Raw genomic sequence first — 26,502 nt, 5'->3', positions numbered from 1 at the left:
TCTATTGCTGAGCACTTGAAGATCTGGCCCTTACAGGGTAGAGCCCTCAATCACCAAAACAATCCCCCACTCATCCAAGTCTAGGACAAGATAGAGAAATTTACCTCATCTTTCTCATTGCACTGTCTCTGCAATACATCTGTAGTGCTCTGCAACTCCTTATATTTAAGATCTGCAGATGATAAAGAGAGAGTTAAGCTGGTTTATACTCTACAACAAGAGCATACTGGGAGAATATTAGATGCTTACCTGATTTCACTTTGTCCTCTGCAGTCAACATATCTGAATTTGGGATTCCCAAAGCCAACAATCCATCTGACCGCTCTACAAATTTTTGTTGCAACTCTGATATTTTCCTATCTCTGTCCTGAACAAAGAAAGGCACACTGATATTTATGTAAAGAGAATAGACACCTTTGACTAAAAGATTGGTCTTTAACCAAGTTTACTACTGCAAATGTTGATCATATTGAACATTCCTTTATTTTGGAAATAGTTGCCAATTGAAGGTTTACTTTTAAAGTTAGTCTTACTGAATCTTCTCTAGAAATTTGTGCCACACTCTTGCCAAGGCAGTTGTGTATTCCACTTAAGAATGTGCACGCTCAGCGTGCCAGAGCTGGAGACTTGCCTAGCAATACTTGTAGAGCAGGGGTTCTCAGTCTTTCTCTGAGCACCCCCCTCCCACATGCCATAGAAACTCCACAGCCCACCTGTGCCACAAAAAACTGCTTTTCTGCAAATCCAGTAGATTAAGAGCCAGGGCTGTCATTATGGGGTAGCAAGCAGGGCAACTGCCCGGGACCCCATGAAGTTAAGTTGCTTGGGCTTTGGCGTCAGCCCCAAGCGGCAGGGCTCTGGCTTCAGCTTTCTGCCATGGGTCCCAGTGAGTCTAACATTGGCCCTGCTCTCTGGTCTATTTTGGTGGACCCCATGAAACCCGCTCAGGGCCCCGCAGGAAGCCCCAGAACCCTGGTTGAGAACTGCTGCTGTAGAGGGCTCATGCTTCTTACCTGTAACCCCTCCCCTCACTATATGAGGTGGCACCATCCTGACCCCCCCCTCATCTCCTTTGCACCAAAAGCTGCTGAAAGGACACTGATGCGGAGGAGCCAGAGCGTGGGTCGTGGAAAACATGTTTGCATCACATCTCGAAGAACCACAATTACAGTAAGTAACAATTTCTTCTCTGAGTGGGTGCAGATGTGTATTCCACTTAGGTGACTCGCAAGCAATACCCCTATCTAGAGGCCGGGATCAGAGTCTACTGCAATTGGGACTGCAGGACCGCCCTTCCGAGGCCTGCATCCACTCTGGAAGATGTGGTCATAGCATAATGGTCTGTAAACATATGTATAGACAACCGCATGACCGCCCTGCAAATGACCAGTATGGAAATGCCACTGAGAAATGCTATTTATGTGTGTCTTGTGCTCTTGTGGAGCGAGCCTGTATCTGCTGAGGTGTAGCTGAAGCTCTCTCACATGTAGCCTTGATATAGGAGCTTATTCATCTAGAGCAGGGATCTCAAACTCAATTGACCACGAGGGCCACATGAGGACTAGTACATTGGCCCAAGAGCTGCATCACTAACTCCCCTCCTCTGCCCCCAGCCACGCCCCCACTCCACCCCTTCTATGAGGCCCCAGCTCTTCTCACCCTCCCCCACCCCCATTCCAACCCCTTCCCCCAAGTCCCCACCCTACCTCTTCTCTGCCTCCTCCCCTGAGCACGCGGCTCCCTGCTCCTCCCGGAAAGTGCTAAGCACCACCAAACAGCTGTTTGCCTACCTCCAGGCACTTCCCACCGCCAGAGGAGCAGGGACATGGCCCGCATGAGGGGGGAAGGACACGAGGAGAAGGGGTGGCAGGGGAGGGGAGCTTGGCAGCCACAGGAAATAACTCGGGGGGGGGGGGAGGAGCAGCTTGGCGGGCTGCAGCAAATAACTCCACGGGCTGAGTGTTTGAGACCCCTGCTCTAGAGATAGTCTATGAAGAGACCACTTGCCCCCTTGTGGTCCACATATGACATGAACTGGTGAGAGGAAATACAACACTCTTTAGTTCTATCTAGCCTTTTATGTAGACATTGCTTGACATCCAGAGTATGGAGGAGCTCTTCTGGGGAAGAGCATGGATTAGGGGGAAAAAACCCACAGGTAAATACACTGTCTGATTTAGATCAAACAGAAACCACCTTGGATAAAAACTTTGGGTGAGGTCACAGCATTACCTTGTCCTTGGAAAATAGCGTGAGCGTGCTCAGCCACGAGGTCCTGCAACTCGGACACCCTTCTTACCGAAATAATGGCGGACTGGAGGGGCAGCAGCCAAGACGCAAGGGGTTCAAACGGAGGGCCAAATAGAACTGCTAGAACAATGTTTAGGTCCGAATAGGGAACCAGTTCTCAGAGGGAACCAGAGGATGTAAGCAGAAAAGCCTCTTCAGTTATTTCCAATGCCATGCTGACGAGATTTCTCATTTCCCTTGAAATCAGGGGAATGGAACCCTGATATCACTGCCAAATGCACTCTCAGAAAACTGAGGACAAGGCCTGATTTTTGAAGATGTAGCAGGTATTCCAAGATGTTTCTCGATGGAAGCCAGTCAGCTGGGTCCCAAAGGTCACGGACCATACTGAGAATCTTTTCCACTTGGCTAAGTAGGCTGTCCTAGTGGAGGACTTCCAACTGTTGAGTAGGACTTGCTGGACAGCTGCTGAGCACTGCTCCTCTTCATTCAACCATGTAGTAGCCAGGCCATAAGGTGCAGGAAGCGGAATGCAGGATTGAGGGTGCAGCCATGGTCCTGAGTGAGCATGTCAGGATGGAGAGAAACAGTATGGGAGGCTGAGTCAACAGAGCAAGGAGGTCTGAGACCCAGCATCGTATCTGCCACACTGGAGCAAAGAGGATGAACTTGACCCGATCCACCTTCAGCTTGAGGATGGCCTGCAGAATTATCAGAATTTGGGGGGGGTGAGAGGGAAGGTATACAGAAGAGCCGAATACCAGCTGCCGTGAAAGACACTGGAGACTGAGGCCCCCCTGGGAGAAAAACCAAGAGGTGACACCTTTGTTTTCCCTCATCACAAACTGGTCAATCATGGGAATGACCCAGAGAACACTCTCCCTCAGCAACCACTCATGGCTCAGGGAAAAAACCCTACTGAGATAGTCCATAGACAATTTTGCACCTCCAGCAAATGGACTGCGACCAGAGTGATGACTTCTTTGATGCACAATTGCCACAGCTTGATCACTTTCAGACAGAGTAACCTGGAATGCACTTCTTGCTTGTTCACATAGCACATTGCAGTATTGTTGGTGACTGTGTGAACCATCAAGCGTCTGATGTGGTCCCAGAAGGCATGACATGCATTGTGGATGGCCCAAAGTTTAACATGTTGATGTGGAGTGAGGCTCCACCCTCAGTGAATCCAAATGCACCCTCCAACCTAGAAGGGAAGCATCAGTAACCACTGACTTGGTCGAAGAGGGCCAAGTGAAGGGGACTTCTGGGCACACACTGTGTGGGGACTCCCACGAATACAAGGAATCCAGGACTAGTGGAGGACAACAAACCTACCTGTCCAGAGAATGCAGGGAAGGGCAGTAAACCATCCTGAGCCACATCTGAAGAAGGCAACGATGCAACTTGGCACACTGTTCAAGTGGACATGCGGCCCAACAGGCTCGGACACAGGCGGACTGTCATAAATGGCTGAGACGGCAAACTGAGGCAGGCCTGATGAAATGCCTAGAAGCAGTTGGTTGGCAGGAATACCTTCAACCTTGTGTAATCTAAGAGGCCCCAATTAACTATTTGTTGAGTAGAAGTCAAGGTTGCCTTTGCAGTGTTTAAAATGAGTCCCAGACTGTGAGCAAGCTAAATGTGATGTCAATGTGGGTAAGAACCTCCTCTCTGGAGCCAGCCTTCAGTAACCAATCAAGGTATCAGAAGATGTGGATTCCTTTCCTCCTGAGATATGCCAAGATCACTGCCATGCATTTGGTGAAAACTCGGGAGGCAGAAGAGAGGCTGAATGGGAGGACCATATACTGAAAGTGGTGGTCTCCTACCACAACGTAGAAACTTCCTGTGGCTCAGCAGAATGGACAGTGTCTTCAAAGTCCAGGGCAGCAAACCAGTCATTTTGAGAGGAGGAAAGCCAACTGTGGGAGGATAGCCAATAGAGTGACCATGCAGAATCTCAAGTACTTAATGAATTTGTTGTGGCTACGAAGGTCAAGAATGGGTCTCATTCCGCCTTTGGATTTCGGTATCAGGAGTAAAAAACACAGCTCCAGTGTTCCTGTGGAACCTCCATCGCGCCCAACTTCAGAGAGCTGACCTACTTGATGAGCAGTGTCTTGTGAGAGGGGTTCCTGACCAGGGACAGGAAAGGAGAGTTGGAGGGGGACATTGAGAGGAACAGGATTGCATAGCCCAATCCAAAGTATCTAGGACACAGCTGTCGGAGGTAATACAGTCCCAAACGTTATTAAAAGTGCACCAGGGCTTTGGTCAAAGGAGTCAAAAACAGGTGCTTGGTCTGAGCTGAGGGAGGGCATGTTAACTGCCTGAAGCTCAAGCCCAACTGCTTCCTCCTGTGGGATCTATCTTCCTTTCTAGGGTAGTCCTGTTTCAGGAGAAAAGATTGTGCAAGGGAATGCTGCAGGTGACATTGTTGCTGCTGCTGAGCCCCATAATGGCATCTTTGCCTGTTCACTTCCAAGGACCTCAAGGTAGCCCTGAAGGAGTGCAAAGACTGAGTGCCTCAGTCTTATCCAAGAACAAGACTCTTCAGTCAACGGGCAAGTCCTTGATGGTTTGGTGGCTATCCAGACTGATTCCAAAGTTCTGCAGCCAGAAAACCTTCCTTAGTTACCACCAAGGCCATAACCCTGGCCAGGGTGCCTGCAACTTCAAGGGTGCGCTGCAGGAATGTTTTGGCCACCAAGCAGCCTTCCACAAAACACACCTGGAACTCCTCAAGCAAGGCCTCTGACAACTGGTCCTCAACTTTAGCCATGACTGACCAACTGAGGAAGTCGTACTGGGCCAGCAAAGTTCATTGATTTGCAATCCTCATCTGCAAGGGCGATTAGGTAGAGTGGCTGGATCTTCTGGACAGGAAGATCTAGGAGTCTGTCCTTGAGAGTAGACTTGAAATTTCCTGGCCAGGTCCTGTCATTTATCACTGGTACAACAAGGGAATTGGGGTCCAGATGGAAAAAGAACCCCCTCAAATCCCTGAATGGGAACAAAGTAGCACTTTTCCACAAGTTTTGCCACCAGCAGTACTGAGGCCAGGATACTCCACAGGGCTCTTGCAAGCTTAAGGAGCACATCACTGATCAGGAGGACCATTCTCCTGGGGATGGTGGGCTACAAAACATTCACCAGTTTGCACATGTTCTCTTGGAGGAACGCCACCTGGATGCCCAGTGGTGTGGTTACATGGTGTAACGGTCTTGGTATGCCTTAAAGTCCTCTGGAATAGGAGAGGACAAACGAGGAAGCACAGCATCGTCTGGCAATGAGGACGAAGGTCTTGGGTGAGCCAAAATTGTCTCTTGTTCCCAGGAAGACACATCCAGGAGGAAGGATGCCATCCGCTCCAAAGACAAGATGGCGGCTTTGGATCAACCACAAGCAACCACTGTCACCTGGTGGGTGACTTGTCTTGAAGTGGGATGAAGAATGGGATCTCCGCAAATAAGGAGTGTCTTACTGAGTCCAAGGCCATTGATAGGGTATTGGTGGCCAGGAACCTCCATCCCAGCCACGAGGTACCTGCCAACCTGGGAGCCATACTGGTCCATTGGCATCCCCTGGAGTTGACTGGTTGATGCAGAGCAGGAGGATGACAACTGACTCTGAATCAGAGCACCGGGTTCTCAGCAACATGGGGGGAGAGAGACCCAAGGGGGCCAAACATTGGTCCGATTCATCCATTGCCCAGAACAAGGTGGGAATCTGGGCCCCTGATGAAGGCAGTACAGAGCATGCTAGTGCCAAAGGGAACATTGGTTCCGATGAAAACAGCCGTACTGGAGCATATGAATGCACAAAACGTCAAAGGTGGTGAAAGCTGCCATGAGAGCACTTGCAGCATGGTAGGGCTGAAGAGAGTGCTGGTGCTGAGGACCCCCACACCAATTCCAGTACCAGCTCCATCCCCACCACAGGAAGGGGAGCATCTAGATGCAGTGGCCAGGGACATGGAGGTTCAGTGGCTCGCTACAGTGGAGGTGGCGCAACCCTAGGAAAGTCCTGGACCAACAGTGAAAGCAGGACCAAAAGGCAGAGGTGGTGTGTGGAGGCCTGGTACACCGACAACATGGACAAAATTGGTACTGACATCTCCCTTGTTGGTACAGATGCAACAGATGCCTTAAGACTGGAGCCAGAATCAATGGTATCGGGTTTCTGCATTTCCCACCTAGTACCAGGGAAGGGTCAGAGGTATTTGTGCTATCCTTCCTGCCAGAACTGACCCTGTGCTAGTCTGAACTTTTCCAAGGGGAGGCAAAGGAGTCCCCGCAAGACCTCTTCCTCAGCACCAATGACAGAACAGCTTCTCTGTCTTTTTGGCAGGGCACCTGCCCCAGAATGAGGCATGGCAGTGCTCTGAGTCTGAGGGGGGCCTTGGTACCAGATCAGGCCACATGGCCTATTCAAGCAGGTGCTGCTTGAGGCACACCACCTAAGTCCACTTCTGAAACAGTATACAGATTGAATAGTGCTCTTAAGGTGTGCCTCATCGAAACAAAGCAAGCAACTGTTGTGGGGATTGCTATTGAGGATCGCTCCTCCACACTAAGGACAGCGTTTAAACCCCAGTGAGGGCATCAGCAGGGAACACTAAACTAGGCATGAGATTGTGAGCCTTCAACCACAGGTGGTGAGAAGGAACTGCACTGGGATAGGCAAGGTGCCATCTCAGATAGCCAGGGAAGGAGCCAGAGCATGAGTGCTACCCCTCTACAGGTATTGCTAGGCAAAAGGCTCTGGCTTGCTGGACATGTACACACCTAGAGTGGAATACATGTCTGCATCTACTTGAAGAATGTGTAATTTAGTGTGGGATACAGCTACTAAAAGACTCAAAAGTCTAGACTCTTGAGTATAGACTCAAGAGCCTTTTGGGTTTTATTCAAAATTTTGATTTCTCACCACAAAACTACCAACCTCCTGACCATCAACTGCTTCCCTCTGGACCTTCAGAATTAAGAGCTGCTACGAGGGCTATCCCTCTCACTCACCATGTCTCCTCTCTGCTTTTCCTCCACACAAACTCCCCCTCAAAGATTGAAGTCTTGCTCCCACCCTCTACCTCCTTGCAAGTTGTGGGATCCCATCTTAGCTCCTGGCTTCTATGCCATCACTCTCCTACCCCAGTCCTTTGTGTTGCTACCTTCCTCCTCCAGTTATTCTAGGTCTTTCCTCCTGACGCAGCTTGATCAAATCCACATTCCCTCCAGTTATAACGAAGTCCTCACACACCCACAGAATTGATGTCTGGGTGGAGTGCGCAGGTAGTGTTTCCGCACACAACAGGGCTCATTGGTGTTAGCCATGTAGAGTGTCTACGCTGCAATAATACACGCACAGCTGGCTTGTGCCAACTAACTCAGGCTTGTGGGGCCTGGGCTACGGGGCTAGAAAACTCTAGTGCAGACATTCAGGCTCAGGCTGGAGGGTCCTAAAGCCCAAGCTCCAGCTGTAATGTCTACACTGCAATTTTATAGCCCTGCAGTCCAAGTCTGCCAACATGGGCGAGCCACAGGTGTTTTATTGCTGTGTAGACATACCCACAGCCAGAGTTCCCAGAGAAGCTATTAGCATAGAAACAGTATCAGAAGGAGCCTGTGACACCCTACTAGCACAATATGACCATGTATTCACAGCATCAATGAGCTGAGCTACCTCAAAAGTTATTTTGGTGGCTTAGTTTACAATGTTACAATTAGAGGGAGAATTCCTGGAGGATACCTTTAAGGAAAGGCAATGTTACATAGGCTGACAATTTAAGGACACTACATACACTGCAATTAAAAAACCAAATGAAGTCTACCTCAACTTTCTCTTGTTCAGCTACAAACTCTTCTATTGGAACATAGTGGTCTTCAACTTGTTCCATTGCACACAAATATGCATGTTTCTTTATAGCTTCCTTATACATTTCAAATGTATTCTCCAACTTTTCCTCATAACTTTCTCTCACATCTTCCAAGCGTTTACTGAGAATGATAAATCAAGTTAGCTTGAGTGCTTCATTTACAGGATTTTACAAGAGTCAAAGCGTTAATATTTCAAAACTACATGTGAAACCTAGAAAGAGTTGGACAAAGTTTCAAAGTAAATAAAAATCATGAGGTTAAATGGGAGACTAGCAGAAGAAATGTACACTACTTTAAGTTCTACTTTTTAAGCTTGCAGTAATTTCACTTAGTCCTTGAGGGACAGTCTTGTCAGATTCTATTTTTCAGTATCAGAAAAATAATTCATTCAAGTTAATCTATAGTACTAGAACATTGTAAATTAAGTAAGAGAGAAATCAAGAGATGCCAAAAAAAGTGTTGTTTCTGACTCCTGTGCTGTCTAGATATTAATGCTAGCAAGGACTTTCTGAGCTACTTGCAATGGTGCTATAATGCAAGTCTGTGGGACAACTGTATATGCAACAGGAAGGGTTATGTGTATATTTAATGCTGGAAGTCAGTCAAGTTTGGTTGGTCTAGTTTTCTATAGTACTTTGGTTTGGCAACAGATATTTGCTAGTCCAGGAAAGCAAAAAGCATGCTAGGTCACTGCTTTGATCTCTCATTCAGCTGATGCAGTCACAGTACACACCAACTGGCAAGACTGAAAAAGGCTCAGAGGTATTTATATGGTCCCCATTACGGTGAGGCACTCTAATACTGCAATCTTTACTGGATTTATACTCACACCACCACAGAGATTGGGAAATGCTATTATCCCCCATTGTACAGTGGCAGAACTGAAGCACAGCAAGCCTAAAGTCACACAAGAAGCTAGTGGAGGAGAAGGCAATTGAACCTGGGGCTCCCAATCCCAAGCTAGCACTCTAAATACTTGGCCATCCCTCCTCTCCTTAATATCTAGGCTCAAGCCCAGAGGTGGGCAAACTACCGCCTGCGGGCCACATCCAGCCCACAGGACCCTCCTGCCCAGCCCCTGAGCTCCTGGTCCAGGAGGCTAGTCCCTGCCCCCTCCCTTGCTGTTCCCCCTCCACCGCAGTCTCAGCATGCCACACCACCGGTGCAACGCTCTGGGCAGCCGGGCAGTGCAGTTGCAGAGCTGTGGCCTGACCCGGTGCTCCAGGCAGCGCGGCTGTAGTGCCGCCAGCCACCGGTGCTCCAGGCAGCACGGTAAGGGGACAAGGGGGGGTTGCATAGAGGGCAGGGTAGTTTGGGGGTGGTCAGGGGACAGGGGGTGAGAAGCAAGGCAGTGGGGGTTGGATAGGAGGCAGGGACTGGGCCATGCCTGGCTGTTTGGGGAGACAGCCTCCCCTAACCGGTCCTCCATACAATTTTGGAAGCTTGATGTGGCCCTCAGGCCAAACAAGTTTACCCGCCCCTGCTCAAGCCCCTTTGAGATTGAACTCCTATGAATTTGATCCACTTTTAAACTTGAGCCCATCCAAAATTTAGGTCTTATTTTGGCATATAAGTGCAGTTTGAGGAACCAGCATAAGCTATACTGGTATAAGCACTTCTATGCCAGTATAAAATGCATCTACATCAGGAAGGTATTGCTGGTTTAACTGTGTAGATTAACCGACCACCCTCATGCTCCAAACATAATTACGTTGATAGATTTAAGTTTAAACCAAGACTTAGATGGGCTATCCCAGCCTTAATTTTTTTTTTGGAGGGGGTGGGGGGGGAAAAACACAGCAAGTTTCCATCAATACACAGTGACAGACCTGACACATTAACACTACTGTAAGACGTGTCTAACCAATTGTCTCCAATTTTACTACACTACAGTACAATAAAATTTCTGTGGTATTCCTATTAGGCTCACCTTGGTGCCAATCACGTAAAATACAGGGGTGAGGGACACAATCCCATTGTGATTTTTGCAATTTTTTTTAGAACTCCCTTGTTTTTCCAGGGGACGCCTCCCAAGAAAAGATGCAAAAAATGCTACAGGTAATTTCAGGTTTCTTTAGTAGTGTGCAGATGTCTACCATCTCAGTGAATGCTTGATTTCTGTGTTTAGTCACCTGCCAGAGAGGCCATGGTCTATCATGACTAGCCTCTTAAAATGTCAGACAACTCTGCTTTAGTGGAGCAGAAGCAGAAGCTGAATGAAAATGAATAGCAGAAACAAGATGAGATAACTAAGCAGATGATTTGTCTTGCCATACAAGTGCTTCTACTACCTAACATAAGAGGTGGTCAGAGAAGAGCTGGACAGGGCAAGACTATTTTTCCATGAAGTATTTGAAAGCAGTCTCCCACTGGCCGTGGTTCGCCGCTCCCACTGGCCACAGTTCACCGCTCCAGGCCAATGGGGGTTGCGGGAAGGGCAGCCAGCACATCCCTTGGCCCGCGCTGCTTCCCACAGTCCCCCATTGGCCAGGAGCGGCGAACCGCGGCCAGTGGGAGCCGCAATCGGCCAAACCTGCGGACACAGCAGGTAAACAAACTGGCCCGGCCCAGCCCGGCCGGGGCTTTCCCGGCACAAGCAGCGGACTGGCTTTGAGAACCACTGCCCTATGTCACATGCAATAGCATTTGAAATACCTATCAACTTTCTAGGGATTGGTTCAATAACTTGGGGATCTGCAGTTACCACAACCATTGCTCAGAACCAGCTCTATGTTGTGTGTGCAGTCACATTATCTTAGCCACCAAGAAGGCAGTAATGGTTCGTGGAGCTGGCAAAAAAGCCACACAAAAGATAGAAAATGTAGTGTGCTTACAAAGGTGTTCTGCCACTTGTGTAGCCATTTGTATTCTACAGCAGTCTAGCAGAGCATCCTCAGGAGGTACTAAGTGTGTGTGATTAGACCCATCATTCTTACCTGATCTGGTAGATTCTCATGTATGGGAAAGTCAGAATGAGATCCTCCAGTAATTTCAGGTTAACCATAGAATAAATTCAGTGTTGCATGCAGAGGGCATTACCACCACCTTTTTTGGGGGGGAAGCATGCAACGGTAGTCTGATCACTGAGACATTTTCTAGTCTTTTCCTCTTGGGAACAATAGAAGAAGAGCTTTAGAGTTGGCCAGTCATTATTAGCTTCCTCTCTAAATGGCGTATGCATGAAATGTTCCTATTCTATATCATGTTATATAGTTTTGATGGTGTCATCGCTTACCTCCAGGTTTCCTCCGTTTCCAACAGTTGTTGAAACATGGCTTCTGCCATCTCTTTACGTATCTGCACCTCAAGAAGTAGTTTACTCTGCCTTTCTGCAACTAGCGTCTCCTTCAGGTTCTCAGTAGTTTTCAAGAGCTCCTGCATTTAAAATACTTCACTTCAGAAACCACTTCAGGAGTAACAACACGCATTTCAAATTTAAAAAAAAAAAAAAAAAAAAAGGGTTATTTACCAGGCAATGGTGTTCATAAAAGCCATCTCTACCTGTTCACTATGGAACATGAAACTCCATCTCATGTTGGTTTTCCTATTGAAATACCTCAGTTCTGTTGAAACCTAATTATGTGCCCAAGAAAAGGATTTTGAGCCTACTCCCACTGAAGTCAATGGGAAAACTGATATTTACTTCAATGATTATATCTTGATCCTACTAAATAACTCAGTTAAGTCTTTCCACATTTTGGGATCACCTCCAGAGTTTCCTGCTCCATGGGCTGGAAAGCAATACAGAGATATAAAATTGGGCTACTGAGAGTGGATCAGTTCAGAAGTGAACAATTTGAGTATTGATTTGCAGCAGCAATCACTAGTATTTAGCAATCTAGACAATTGTTAAGTTGTACACCATGATAGATCAGTTAGACAAGAATGAATCTGGCATGAGACACAAGGACAGTGTTTTGTTTTGTTTTTTTTAAAACAGAATGTTCTTTCAAACCAGTAGATGAGAGTTTGTTAGCCATGTCATAGCTTAATGAAATGGACACAATTCTCCACTTGGATAATTTAAATAGATTAAAGGTTGCTTTATGATACTAAATTATTAAAAGCTTTACTACCAAGTGACTAACAGAAGTTGACTGTTTGTGAATGACCAGGAAGTTGGCTACAGAATAGTAAAAATCAGAGCCAATAGAAACAGGTTGCATTTCTTGCACATTTTAGTTTAAGCAGTTTCTAGCGTTCAAAAGAAAAGGTTGAAGAGAAACCTCAAATTTGAAAACATTTACTGCAGAAACAACTCTTCCCAGTTTGGCATTTTCTGTTTTCACCTTGGTATTTAATTGCTAAAAGATGCTAGATTCACAGACAATAAGGCCAGAAGGGACCACTATGATCACCTAGTTCAGTGATACTCAGACCTCAGTGCTTCAGGAGCCAAATAAGCCATCAGCATTGCCCAAAAGACCCACAGTAGTGTGAATTCGTTGTTTCATTTACTATAGTACTATATACTCATATTTAAACAGTATGACAGGGAAATATTTAGTTTATATATTATTCTCACAGCAAAGTGACTGACCAAGGATTATTTTATCAATTACAATTAGTTAACATAGTTAAAGCATCCCGATTGGTTGTTAATTAAATCAGTGTTTTCATATCATGTGCTACAAAGAGCTGTAGACGACACATTAAAGAGCCACTTGCAGCTTGCAAGCTTCAGTCAGAATCACAGACCTAGTCCAACCTACTGAAACCACAGGCTATACAATTATTCCCAGAAGTTGAATTAGTTTGCCTTTTAGAATGGCATCTAATCTCATTTTTAAAAAGGAGATAGAAAGTCTACCACTTCCTCAGATAAGGTGTCCCAATATTTAATTTCTACTGAAATTACTACTGGAATACTGCATCTTATTTCAAGGTTGAGTATGTCTAATTTCAACTTCCAGCCATTGATCTTATGTCTTTATCAGCATGACTGACAAGCCTCCTCTATCAGAGATCTTTTTAAATGTTTACATACCTATACACAGTGACCTTCTCTTCAATAAGATGAATAGACTGAGCACCTTCAGCCTCACATCAATAAGGCTTGTATTCCAGCCCCGGCTCATTTTTATAGCTCTCATTTAACCTCTCTCCAACAGGTCCACAACCTTCTTGAAGTGTGGACACTGGGACTGTAGACAGTATTCTAACAACTGTCTTACCAACCCTGTACACAGAGGCAAGATCACTTCCTCATTTCTACTTGATAATCTCCCACCCACCCCCGTTTGTTTTTAAACTACAACCAAGGATTACGATAGCCCTTTTAGCCACAACATTGTTCTGAGAGCTCACGTGGAGTCTTAGCTACAATGATTCTTAAATCCGCATAAGTCCCTGCTTTCCAAGACAGTCTCCCATCGGTACAGCCTGCATTCTTTGTTCCTAGGATGTAGTGCCTTGCATTTGGCTGTATTAAAATGCATTTTCTGGGTTTGTGACCATTTAACCAGACAATTCAAATCACTAACACTAATCTAGCTTCATTTATTACGCCACTAATCTTTGCTACCAACGTTTGCATAGGACAGATTTTCTCTCATCTAAACAGATTCTAAAAATATATTGACAAGTGTTGGACCAATAACCAACCAACCATTTGGGGATGCTGCAACTAATGGCCCTGTTCAAGGACCTCTCCACATTAACCACCTTCATTTTGAGATCTGTCAGTTAGCCAATTTTTAAATCCATCTAATGTGGGCGCTGTGAATTCCATATAATGCAATTTTTAATCAAGATGCCATGGAGTACTAAGTAAAATGGATTGGAGAAATCTAGGTATTTCTTTTAATCAACCAGACCTGTAATTGTTTAAAAAGGTTACAGGTCTGGACAAGACCTATTCTCCATAAAACCATATGAACTGGAATAATATTTTTAGCCTCTAATTATTAATGGAGTTTCAGATTAACTGTTCTATTATTTTGCCCAAGACTGAGGTCTTGCTAACCAGTCTAGAGTTCCCTGGGTCATCCCTTTTACTCTTTAACAACTGGAATCATGTTGGCAGACCTTCAAACCTTTGGAATTTCTCCAGTTTTCCAAAATTTGTTAAAAATTAACATTATGGTTCAGAGAGCTCCTCAGCTAGTTCTTTTAAGACTCTTGGAGGTAAGTTATTTTCAAATCAACAGACCCAGTGTTTAATTTTAGCAGATGTTACCTCAGATCCTGTTAAAGATAGCAAGCCTTCTATTCCAACCACATCATATAGGATGGATACATGCTCCTGCATTTATATGATGATTTGTATATACAAAGCAAGTTACAGACATTAACCTTATTCCCATCACGTAAGATGAGTTTGTGAAAGTGATCTGCAAAGGTTTTAAAGACATGTTTGTAAAGTTCCCCAGGAGGAAAAGGGTAGCTGTTTAAAAATAATTGGTGCTGTCTTTTTTTTTTTTTATTAAAACTTACTGCTTCCTTACTTTCCTGCTTAGATATTGCATCAGATTTACATCACAATCCGAGAAGGGTTTAAAGAGGCATCCCAATCTAAATATTCACTTCCTCAGCTTTTCCTTTTGACCTGAAATTTCTAATGCTTACCCTCATTTCTATTCTACTTAGCCATCTTAAAGCTAGGCTGGGCCATCCTACCATCTCACAGCATGTGAAAATTACACTGAGCAGAAACCCAAGCGTTTCAGATTAGGCAACTTGTCCCTTCTCCTCTTATTTGAATATACTGACTAAAATATACTGTGGTATACATGACTGATTAGATTTTAACTACCTCATGGGTCATGATGGTGATGTCCACTTCCTCTTCAGAGGAGATATTGATATCTTCATCAGGAAATTCTTCAGCAGATATGTTGGCATCAAAATGTACTATAGGCTTGCCATCCTTCCCAACCAGTTTTGGGGCAAAATATCCAAAGGTTTGGGGGTGGATTGTCTGAATAACCTGAAAAATAGTCATAAAATTTTATGTACTATGGAGGAAATGGCATTTCTTTCTGATATTAATATAAAGGAGCTATGTTAACAAACCTTCCATCTAGCAAAGAATCTGTTAAAATACATATACTTTTAAGACAAACTTAAGATTGTCCCTCAGTTTTTATTTAATAAAACAAGATCTTCCTTATTTTCAGACTTGCTATGGTTAGTTATCTAAGCAGAGATTCAGAAAAAATTTGAGAATTTTAACTTTTGGCACTTTTTCCCTGGCACTGAATGACCAAGAGCAATTAATTGCCTAGCATGGTTATTGCCTCATGTGGGATGTAACTGAGAGGTTCAGGTATCCACCCTGATGGGCAAGATGAAGATTGAGTCATGGGACTTAGATCAGAGAAGCTCAGGGGATTCTGACAGACAAGTTCTATCCATCCAGAGATGGAAGAAGCATGTACTATGGAGGGAACTCAAACAGGGAAAGCTCTACATTGAGAGCACTGTCAGAAGCCCTGACTTAGGAGCTCTAACAGTTTGAGTGTAATAGAGTTTTACATTTAAAAGTGGGTTTACAGCCCCAAACTAGAAAGAAGATTCTCTTTCCATCAAATAAATAGCTCCCTCATGAGAGCAGCAGGAAATGGACAGCAAGAGGCAGCCCAGCAACTGATTCTGCGGGGCAGCTGTCAGGAAGAAATAGGAAAGCAAACAGAGCAGGGTAAGATCAAATACCATCCAAAATCCTGCATTAGTGATGAGGCAGGGAGGATAGGAACTAGCAACCATCTATGCAGGGTGGAAATTGGTCGGGGGGTGGGGAGGAAGAGTGAGAGCAAGAGAGAGCACGCGCATGTGCGCCAGCCACTCCCAAAGAAAGTAAAGATTGTTTCGGATATTGGTTATAAGATACTAGAGATTGCCTCTTCTTACTGCATCTCTTGAAGCTGCTGTTAAAAAGCTTTGGGACAAATGGTCAGCTTGTGCAACAAACTTACACATTCATAACTTGTGCATGCACATGATGTGGGATTACAATTTAATTATTTGCATGTACACAGGTAGCATAACATGGCCAACACTCTGTCTGGTCACACTAGGTAACTGTACTTCGTTTAGTGCATACTAATATAATTCTGCACACCTGACTGAAAAGCCACAATTTCAAGAAGATTACGACTATTAAAAACAAGCAACAGCACTTTATATGTAGGAAGTAGTATGGTATTTTATAAGCCCATAAGAGACAAGGCAGTTGTGCTTCAAATCAAGAAGCACAGAGACTATGTGATCAGGAGTTTCAATATATAGTCAATCTAGGCAATTTATAAGTTAAGTGTAAGAATGCTTCAAGAAGTAGACTTCTACTTACCTGTTTGGCTGTAGCAGAAAATTTCATTAAGTGTAATGTCTCACTGTGAGTGGAGGCACACTGATTAATGTTGACAATCATACAAGCTTTGCCTTTACCACAGAAGAATGGTTGAAATAGACGAGTGAGTTTACTCTCTCTGAATGGAATATAGCTGTGTTTCACACTTAAAGAGAAAATTGTACAATTTCCATGAAGGAAACAGAGTTGAAACATCACGTACATAGCTGACCAATAACTTTTCTAGATCCACTCTTTGAGGAAAGGTTTCAGAGTAACAGCCGTGTTAGTCTGTATTCACAAAAAGAAAAGGAGTACTTGTGGCACCTTAGAGACTAACCAATTTATTTGAGCATAAGCTTTCGTGAGCTACAGCTCACTTCATCGGATGCATACTGTGGAAAGTGTAGAAGATCTTTTTATACACACAAAGCATGAAAAAATACCTCCCCCCACCCCACTCTCCTGCTGGCAATAGCTTATCTAAAGTGATCACTCTCCTTACAATGTGTATGATAATCAAGGTGGGCCATTTCCAGCACAAATCCAGGGTTTAACAAGAATGTCTGGGGGGGGGGGGGGGGGAGGGGTAGGAAAAAACAAGGGGAAATAGGCTTGAATAGAGACTGGGAGCGGCTAAGTCATTATGCAAGGTAACCTAAAGTTAATTGTACCCAATTTGCAAATGAATTCCAATTCAGCAGTCTCTCACTGGAGTCTGGATTTGAAGTTTTTTTGTTGTAATATCGCAACTTTCATGTCTGTAATCGCGTGACCAGAGAGATTGAAGTGTTCTCCGACTGGTTTATGAATGTTATAATTCTTGACATCTGATTTGTGTCCGTTTATTCTTTTATGTAGAGACTGTCCAGTTTGACCAATGTACATGGCAGAGGGGCATTGCTGGCACATGATGGCATATATCACATTGGTAGATGTGCAGGTGAGCGAGCCTCTGATTGTGTGGCTGATGTTATTAGGCCCTGTGATGGTGTCCCCTGAATAGATATGTGGGCACAGTTGGCAACAGGCTTTGTTGCAAGGATAGGTTCCTGGGTTAGTGGTTCTGTTGTGTGGTATGTGGTTGCTGGTGAGTATTTGCTTCAGGTTGGGGGGCTGTCTGTAGGCAAGGACTGGCCTGTCTCCCAAGATTTGAGAGAGTGTTGGGTCATCCTTCAGGATAGGTTGTAGATCCTTAATAATGCGTTGGAGGGGTTTTAGTTGGGGGCTGAAGGTGACAGCTAGTGGCGTTCTGTTATTTTCTTTGTTAGGCCTGTCCTGTAGTAGGTGACTTCTGGGAACTCTTCTGGTTCTATCAATCTGTTTCTTCACTTCCGCAGGTGGGTATTGTAGTTGTAAGAATGCTTGATAGAGATCTTGTAGGTGTTTGTCCCTGTCTGAGGGGTTGGAGCAAGTGCGGTTGTATCGCAGAGCTTGGCTGTAGACGATGGATCGTGTGGTGTGGTCAGGGTGAAAGCTGGAGGCATGTAGGTAGGAATAGCGGTCAGTAGGTTTCTGGTATAGGGTGGTGTTTATGTGACCATCGTTTATTAGCACTGTAGTGTCCAGGAAGTGGATCTCTTGTGTGGACTGGACCAGGCTGAGGTTGATGGTGGGATGCAAATTGTTGAAATCATGGTGGAATTCTTCAAGGGCTTCTTTTCCATGGGTCCAGATGATGAAGATGTCATCAATATAGCGCAAGTAGAGTAGGGGCGTTAGGGGATGAGAGCTGAGGAAGCGTTCTTCTAAGTCAGCCATAAAAATGTTGGCATACTGTGGGGCCATGCGGGTACCCATAGCAGTGCCGCTGATTTGAAGGTATACATTGTCCCCAAATGTAAAATAGTTATGGGTAAGGACAAAGTCACAAAGTTCAGCCACCAGGTTAGCCGTGACATTATCGGGGATAGTGTTCTTGACGGCTTGTAGTCCATCTTTGTGTGGAATGTTGGTGTAGAGGGCTTCTACATCCATAGTGGCCAGGATGGGGTTATCAGGAAGATCACTGATGGATTGTAGTTTCCTCAGGAAGCCAGTGGTGTCTCAAAGATAGCTGGGAGTGCTGGTAGCGTAGGGCCTGAGGAGGGAGTCTACATAGCCAGACAATCCTGCTGTCAGGGTGCCAATGCCTGAGATAATAGGGCGCCCAGGATTTCCAGGTTTATGGATCTTGGGTAGTAGATAGAATATCCCAGGTCGGGGTTCCAGGGGTGTGTCTGTGCAGATTTGATCTTGTGCTTTTTCAGGGAGTTTCTTGAGCAAATGCTGTAGTTTCTTTCGGTAACTCTCAGTGGGATCGGAGGGTAATGGCTTGTAGAAAGTGGTGTTGGAGAGCTGCCGAGCAGCCTCTTGTTCATATTCCGACCTATTCATGATCACAACAGCACCTCCTTTGTCAGCCTTTTTGATTATGAAGTCAGAGTTGTTTCTGAGTCTGTGGATGGCATTGCGTTCCGTACGGCTGAGGTTATGGGGCAAGTGATGCTGCTTTTCCACAATTTCAGCCCGTGCACGTTGGCGGAAGCACTCTATGTAGAAGTCCAGTCTGCTGTCTCGACCTTCAGGAGGAGTCCACCTAAAATCCTTTTTTGTAGTGTTGGTAGGGAGGTCTCTGAATTAGTATGTTGTTCAGAGGTATGTTGGAAATTATTCCTTGAGTCGGAGACGTCGAAAATCGGATTCTAGGTCACCACAGAACTGTATCATGTTTGTGGGAGTGGAGGGGCAGAAGGAGAGGCCCCGAGATAGCCCAGCAGAAGCAGCTGTCCTAAGAGTATAGTTGGATAAGGTTAACAATATTGCTGGGTGGGTTGAGGGAACCATTGCTGTGGCCCCTTGTGGCATGTAGTAGTTTAGAAAGTTTAGTGTCCTTTTTCTTTTGTAGAGAAGCAAAGTGTGTGTTGTAAATGGCTTGTCTAGTTTTAGTAAAGTCCAGCCACGAGGAAGTTTGTGTGGAAGGTTTTTTTTTTATGAGAGTATCCATTTTTGAGAGCTCATTCTTTATCTTTCCCTGTTTGCTGTAGAGGATGTTGATCAGGTGGTTCCGCAGTTTCTTTGAGAGCGTGTGGCACAAGCTGTCAGCATAGTTTGTGTGGTATATAGATTGTAATGGATTTTTTACCTTCAGTCCTTTTGGTACGATGTCCATCTGTTTGCATTTGGAAAGGAGGATGATGTCTGTCTGTATCTGTACAAGTTTTTTCATGCAGTTGATAGATTTCCACTCCATTTGTGCTGGAAATGGCCCAACTTGATTATTATACACATTGTAAGGAGAGTGATCACTTTAGATAAGCTATTGCCAGCAGGAGAGTGGGGTGGGGGGGAGGTATTTTTTCATGCTTTGTGTGTGTATAAAAAGATCTTCTACACTTTCCACAGTATGCATCCAATGAAGTGAGCTGTAGCTCACGAAAGCTTATGCTCAAATAAATTGGTTAGTCTCTAAGGTGCCACAAGTACTCCTTTTCTCTTTGAGGAAACATACGCACTTTTCCATAAGAACACCCAAATTTGAATGTAACGTCCCTATCCAACAAAGCTGAACATATTCCCAAATACTGTCCAAGGAAAGAGATATTTTAAAAAAAAAGTCAAGAAAAAAAGAATATGGACAACAAATCTGTATTTTTGGACAAGTTCATACCAGTCACAAAAAGGAGATACTTGAAGAAATCTCATGCAGAGTAGAGTCTATTTCTGAACTCTCAAATGAGTCTACTTGCACAGATGGAGAAAAAAATCTGCACTTATGAGAGATATTGGTTGCTCACAGAATAAAAAGAGAGTCACTGGTTTTGCAATTTCATGTCTTTTCTACCATACTCCCACATACAATAGTTTTTCCCACAGGAAAAGAAGAAGAATTAAATGTGTTATCATAGTGATGTTTTCAATAAACATATTGCTAAATGTACACGTTAAGTGAACCATTGTCCAAGTTTGCAAAATCACTACCCAAAGCTGTGCACTGCATGGTTAGTCTTTTAGCTGAACTAAAACTCAAGTTATTATTATAGGTCTTCTCACTTACGTAGGATTCTGATTCTGCTTCAGTGCTGCAATGCATTTCCCAAGAATAAAAAGAGAATTATTAATATTTCCTGCTTCTTTTAGTCTGTCTCCAAAAGCTTGTGTCTTATTGCACCGTTCAGACCCAGCCAAGTCACAGAGAGACAATCTAAATGAAAGAATTAGTCAGCAATATAAATATTGTACAAATTAAGTACAATTTTTAATACTGTTTATTTTCAGATATGTTGGTGTGACATTTCTGGACACACATCTTAGATGTGAACTATAGAGTACCTTCTTTCTATTGTTTGATTCTTCAGTGGCTTTTGCAAACAGAAGGTAAGAAACATGGTTTTGTACAAAGCCTTCCCTTCAATACAAAGTCCAGACTAGGGCATCAGATAATTAAGGCTGTGAGTTTGTCAGATTCCATGACCTCTGTGACTTCTGCAGAAGCCAGTGCAGCTTGCCTGGGGGCCGCCTGAGAAGCTCAGGCAAGCCCTGGGCCAGCTGCACTGGCCACTGCCGGGGCAGTCTCAGGCCACCACCCCCCTTTCTCCCTCCCCAGCAGCAACAGGAGTTTGGGTGCACGTGGGAGGGAGCTCACGGCTGAGGTGAGGACTCTAGACAGCGCTTACCTTGGGAGGCTTGTGAAGTGGCGACATGTCCCTCCCTCAACTGCTAGCTCTGCATGCTGCCTCCGCCTTCAGGCACCATTCCTGCAGGTCCCATTGGTGGCAGTTGGGATGGGGTCAGCACGCGGAGCTAGGAGCTGAGGGAGCCTGGGAGGGATGTTGCTGCTTCCAGGGAGCCACACAGGGAGCCTGCCAGCCCCGCCAACCCCTGCCATTCCCCCCCAACCAGGGCATGCTGTGTGCCCCTCCCCCACCCCAAGCCACCCCCACACCCAAGATTTAGTCAGATATATAGTACAAGTGATGGACAGGTCATGGGCTGTGAATTTTTGTTTCCTGCTCATGACTTACTAAAAATACCCATGACTAAAATATAGTCTTACTCATAATACAGCTATAGTTAAACACATTGCAACAGCTTAAATACTGACATTAGTATTTCCATATTCCATGGAGAGATAGTTAAGCCAATGTCATAATCCTTATTTTAAAATACATAGCTATAGCTGGATACTTTTTGGATGCAGAGTAGTTCGTTTCTGCAGTTTCCAACATCTGTTTAGAGGACAGGAGTTCCCCACAGGTTGACTTTTACAGCCAAGTGTCAACACTTAGCACATAATGAAACTTTTGTCATCAAAGTTTGGATTAGGCCATTGGTTTGCCTCCACATGGCCCACCAGAATACTTAGAAATATTTGTGCCAGGATAAACATTTAAAAAAAAAAAACTTGCATTATGAGGACATTTAGGTTGCAAAGTCAAGTACTCAAAAGTTGTGATGTGCCGAAATGCAGACTGCCCATGCAACCTAAGCCTATGTAGATTTTAGCCCTTTACATGTATATGTTTAATTACATGATCACATACTATCTCCACAAGATCCCTACCTCATTCAATACACAAGATGGGTGCTGCTCAGGGAATGAGGCAGTTGTTCAATATCATTCAGTTGATGATCTTACCTTATTTACTGTAGACTAACCAAAGTGTGCAGGCAAATACAGACCACCTCATAGGGCAGTTCTCACCATAATATCAGAGTGCCTCACAAAATGTCAGTGCTCTTATCTCATTGGAGATGAATTTTTTATCTTCCCCACTTAGAAAAATAAGAAACTGACTCACTGGCAGAGCCATGATTTCAAATCATAACATCGTGACTCAACTCATATTCATGCCTCCAGATCACGCTGCCTTACTGCCTGGGAACCCACAGCTAACAACTTCAGCTGAAGGTCTGAGTGCTCAGAACTTCTGCCTATCAGGCCCCAGGTGGCTCAAAAGAGGTGCCCAGAGAAAGAGGAACATGATTAGTGGCACTTGCCAAAATTTTGTCTTAAAGGACTTCCTCAGTAACACATGAACTATGGCAGAAGCAGGTCTCTCGTTTGGCCTTCACCCGCCTTAAATCACACGATCATTCTTTTACCTTCCTGAAGTCCTCCATTTTGTTCTTTTCACTCCTACCAACTTCTAGTGGAAGGGGGAAAGGGATCCTATAGACATCTTCTTTCACTACACAACCCTGATTCAGTCCCTGAGCACTGTCCATTCTGTGCACTGCAGGAAGGAGGAGTCCTGTGGGGAAAACAAGTTAGTATGCGTATAATACATATGATCACAAGCAGGCTGAATTAAGGTTGACCAAGCAACCTACCATTCCACAACTTTCAAGAGCTTGACTCTGCCACCTAAGCATTCTTTTAAACAATGTAGTTTCCTAGGTTTAAAAGGAAATACATAAAGCAGTAAAAACAAGATAACACTCATCTGCTCGAGATCATGCATCATTGGTAGAGTCTGGACTCTGAACCTTCTGCAGTGTAGCGCAGTTTGAGGTGCGAGACTCACTATATTATACAAACAGCATCAAAAGGCAGTTACCATTAGGGGAGGCTTGATGGGGTCACATACCGAGTTGGGGGACACAGCCAAGCCTAGCTCCCCCTACAGAAGATGGGAAGCTCCTTCCCCACATGAGGCCCCCAAGGAAGGGGTTATCAGGGGAAGATCGTCTTGCTCTCCTCACTCCCAGAGAGGCTATTGCCATCTGGGGTTCCCTGACCAGTACATTCTATTGTTGCATTGGGAATGGCTTGGGCCCACCATTAGATTAGAATATTCGTGTTCAGTTATTTCAATAGGCTACCAAAAGTTTCCTGGCTACAGATGGAAAGTGGCAATTTTCATAAGTTTCTCTCAACCATATCTTAATGGAATGTAATGGGACCAATAAAGCCAGCTTTCTGTACTCAGGACGTTTTCCCCTTACCAAGTTTTAAAGGTCTGCTGCAAACATGGCTCTGAAATACTCAAAGGTCAGAGAACAATTTATAATTCAGTGTTAGGCAACTTAGACATACGTTTAACTACTAGCACGCCCATAATAATTAATTTTATTGTAGAATTAGGAAGTAAGACACTTACTCTGAAACTCCAAGAATACGAGGCTCAGCCTCATCACTTAGTCTTAGTAGTCTGATAGAAAATATGCTGTGACTAGTAGGGAGACAAACAAGTTTTCGTTATCAACAATCTGACTTCAGATTATTATGTTCAACTTTACCTAGTATTTTGGTTTTTACAAGTTGAGTGGGGTTAATAGAAAATTAAGGGTCAGACAAAATAAAAGTTAAGGAGCATATTTGTAATGCATTAATTTGAACAGCCAATAAAAGTTGATACAGTGTTTAATACCATTAAAAACCAAAAGGTAAAGAGAAACAAATAGAGGTTACTTGAAGTGCGGGAGTTAAGGACGGGATTTTAATTAGCTGCTTTTGGGGGCGGGGGGGATGATTTTCATGATTCACACAGGCTGTTTGGCTTAAGCAGCATAAAGAAATTTACAGACCCATGACAGGTTCATTTTTGGATCCCTGAACACAAGAACTTCAGACAGAAACTCCCTGAAAATAGGGGGAGTGGATTTAGAAGGGGGAAGGAGGAGGAGGAGGAGGAGGAGGAATCTGTCAGTCTGATAATTCACCCTGGTTTCTAGCATATGCATCATTTATTGTTCAGTTTACCCAATATTCTGTAAGGTTTTAATATCACAAGAAAATCTTAAGTCAACCCCCTCAGAAAGAACCAGCCTTTAGTGCTCTGGCAGTTATACTCGGGCTGTCAGACCAAAAGAGGGAAGCAAAATTTCAGAGAGTTAAGAATGTTCTGCTCCCAATTTCTCCTGCACAGTCTGAGCACTCCAGTTAATCTCTAAGTAGTTTGGCAGAAAGGCACTCCAATAGTCAAATCACAATTCCTGAAGGAATTAGTTTTGGTGTGTACAGGCAATGAATTACACTCAGAAATTAACTGAAGTCAGTATTCTCTGGAACACCAGTGTAACTGTTCCATGTATGAAGTTCTGCTAAGAAAGCAGATAGCTTTGTTCTGCATTAGTTTAAGTGGTGTTCAAGTGTAGCCTTCCTCTGTAGGTGGCTACAGGCTGTCACTGTTCAACAGGAAAGATCACAATCTCTTGTTGAAAACAGACTGAAAAAAATCCTTGGGAAACAGACAAATGGACATCAGGCAGCAGAGGATAAAAAACCCTCCCAAGTTATAAAACTGAGTAACAAGTGGGCACACCTTTTCAATACAAGATCCTCTGCCTTTTTCCCCTTACTTCCGCTTAATCCAATATTATCTCAGTCTTTTCTGGACTGAATTATAACCAGCTAGCTGTTATCCATAGAGACTAAATGGAAAGCTGAATTGCAATATTCTAGTCTGGCAAAATGTAGACAGCTGAGCATCAGCATATAAAGGTTGTACTGCAGGTTAAATTTGGTCTCTGGCCCTGCACACATGGAACAAGTGGGATGACAAGGAAATCCTGAGAAACCCCAGCTGGAGACAAGTAGTTGCCCAGTTCTATCTTTGAGACCAAAGAAAAAACAGCCATTCCAATCCTGTTCCATTTATCCTTTACCAAGATCTGCTGATCTATCATCTCAATCAACTTTATTGATCTAATTAAATTAACATGGATGCATTTGATCTATTTCACAGAAATTAATGAGACCAGTGCAATTTCTGTACCATAACCAGGCTTAAGAGACTGAAGGAGGTAAAGAAAACAAGGACTCCAATTATTGGCAGATTTTTTTTTGCCATAATCTTCTCAGTTTTCCCCCTGAAAAAGTGACAGGTTTGATACACTGGCAAGTATACAATCAAGCAGAGTCTTAAGCAATCAACTAATAATTGCTCTTTTCAGAAGTGCTTTCAAAGTGGTATAATTTAATTATTTCAGTTTAACAAAAAAAACTAAAGTACAAGGACATATCTATAGTTACAGGCAGCAAACCTTCTACTTGAGTGCTGGTTCATTCTAGTGCAAGCCAAGCTTCGGTTCTTGTTTCCTATTTTTAGTATTTTGCAAGCCTCTTCCGTACTCTGAACATTGATCCACTTTAAGTCTGCAGAAAGAGACTTGTTTACAAATACATCAAGTCATTAATATTTGTATAGGACAACCAAAGTCACAAAAGTAATGTCATTACCTTTTATATAAGAGTTTCCTCCTTGATCTTCACAGATTCTTAGAACTTTGCGTTTTTGATTTTTTGATATAGCCAATACATCCATAAGATCATACACATACTCATTATAAATTTCACAGAAGGAAACCCACACTGAAGACTGCGTTCTCTGATGCTTAGTCCCACCAGTGTCAAGTAAAACAGAGTCCTCCACTGTTAAAGATGATTAAAAAAAAATGTTACCCAAGTGCCTTATCAGCGAGTCTGAAATTGTTCAGTAGCCTCAGAAATTCAAATGGCAGAAAGTCCCTATTAAACAATTTTGTGCATAAAATTTAAGCTTTGTTACTTCTCCCAATTTTTTGCATACACCTAATTAACACAAATGCATGAACACACTTGACAGATTAGTCCCAAATATTTAACATTGCCCATCAAATCTACAACTCAAAAACAGACTTGCAAATACTTCCTGGTTTTCCTATTTTCTCCTCTTACGCCAACCACCAACTTGATGTTTCTAGCCACAAGTTTGACCAAACCTTTTTTTGCCTAGCAAACTAAGCCACTACTTAAATGTGGCAAAGATATCAAAGAGGATTTTAAATTTGTTATTTCTCTTCTACATTTTCACACTTTGAAAGTGAGTTAAATCTCTAAAGCTTAGACTTTTCAAAGAATTTTCTACTGGCTGCCAATTACAAGAATCTCTGCTTCCACTCCCTCCATTCTTAAAACAATTGCAGCAGACACCTTCATTTTTCCCCATGAATTCAAGTGTATTTTACCTAGCGGGTCAGAAGGCAGACTTGAAGTACAGCTGCTAGAAGACACAGATTCCAAGGTACATAATGAAGCACTCTGAATTATAGATTTCGAAGTATCTTCTATGTCCTTGAGAAAATAAAAAGTTGTTGTAGCCAAGTTAACATATGATCATA

The 26,502-nt window shown here is 43.9% G+C and overlaps 1 protein-coding gene across 1 annotated transcript in view; it reads right to left on the bottom strand.

Annotated features, from left to right (window-relative positions):
* Positions 1-26,502, bottom strand: part of LOC141982353 (kinesin-like protein KIF20A) — a 46,545-nt gene that overhangs the window by 6,371 nt on the left and 13,672 nt on the right. Inside the window, exons 7-17 of the mRNA XM_074944357.1 lie at positions 26,350-26,455; positions 25,583-25,774; positions 25,387-25,498; positions 23,502-23,573; positions 20,456-20,602; positions 16,420-16,585; positions 14,884-15,057; positions 11,365-11,504; positions 8,084-8,249; positions 250-367; positions 105-172 (exon numbers count right to left, since the gene is read on the bottom strand). Coding sequence (XP_074800458.1) covers positions 105-172; positions 250-367; positions 8,084-8,249; positions 11,365-11,504; positions 14,884-15,057; positions 16,420-16,585; positions 20,456-20,602; positions 23,502-23,573; positions 25,387-25,498; positions 25,583-25,774; positions 26,350-26,455 — 1,461 coding nt within the window. The remainder of the gene's footprint in view (positions 1-104; positions 173-249; positions 368-8,083; positions 8,250-11,364; positions 11,505-14,883; positions 15,058-16,419; positions 16,586-20,455; positions 20,603-23,501; positions 23,574-25,386; positions 25,499-25,582; positions 25,775-26,349; positions 26,456-26,502) is intronic.

The sequence above is a fragment of the Natator depressus genome, chromosome 2 (genome assembly GCF_965152275.1).
Source record: "Natator depressus isolate rNatDep1 chromosome 2, rNatDep2.hap1, whole genome shotgun sequence".
In the NCBI taxonomy this organism is placed as follows: domain Eukaryota; kingdom Metazoa; phylum Chordata; order Testudines; family Cheloniidae; genus Natator; species Natator depressus.
This window is presented reverse-complemented; position numbering and strand designations above follow the sequence as displayed.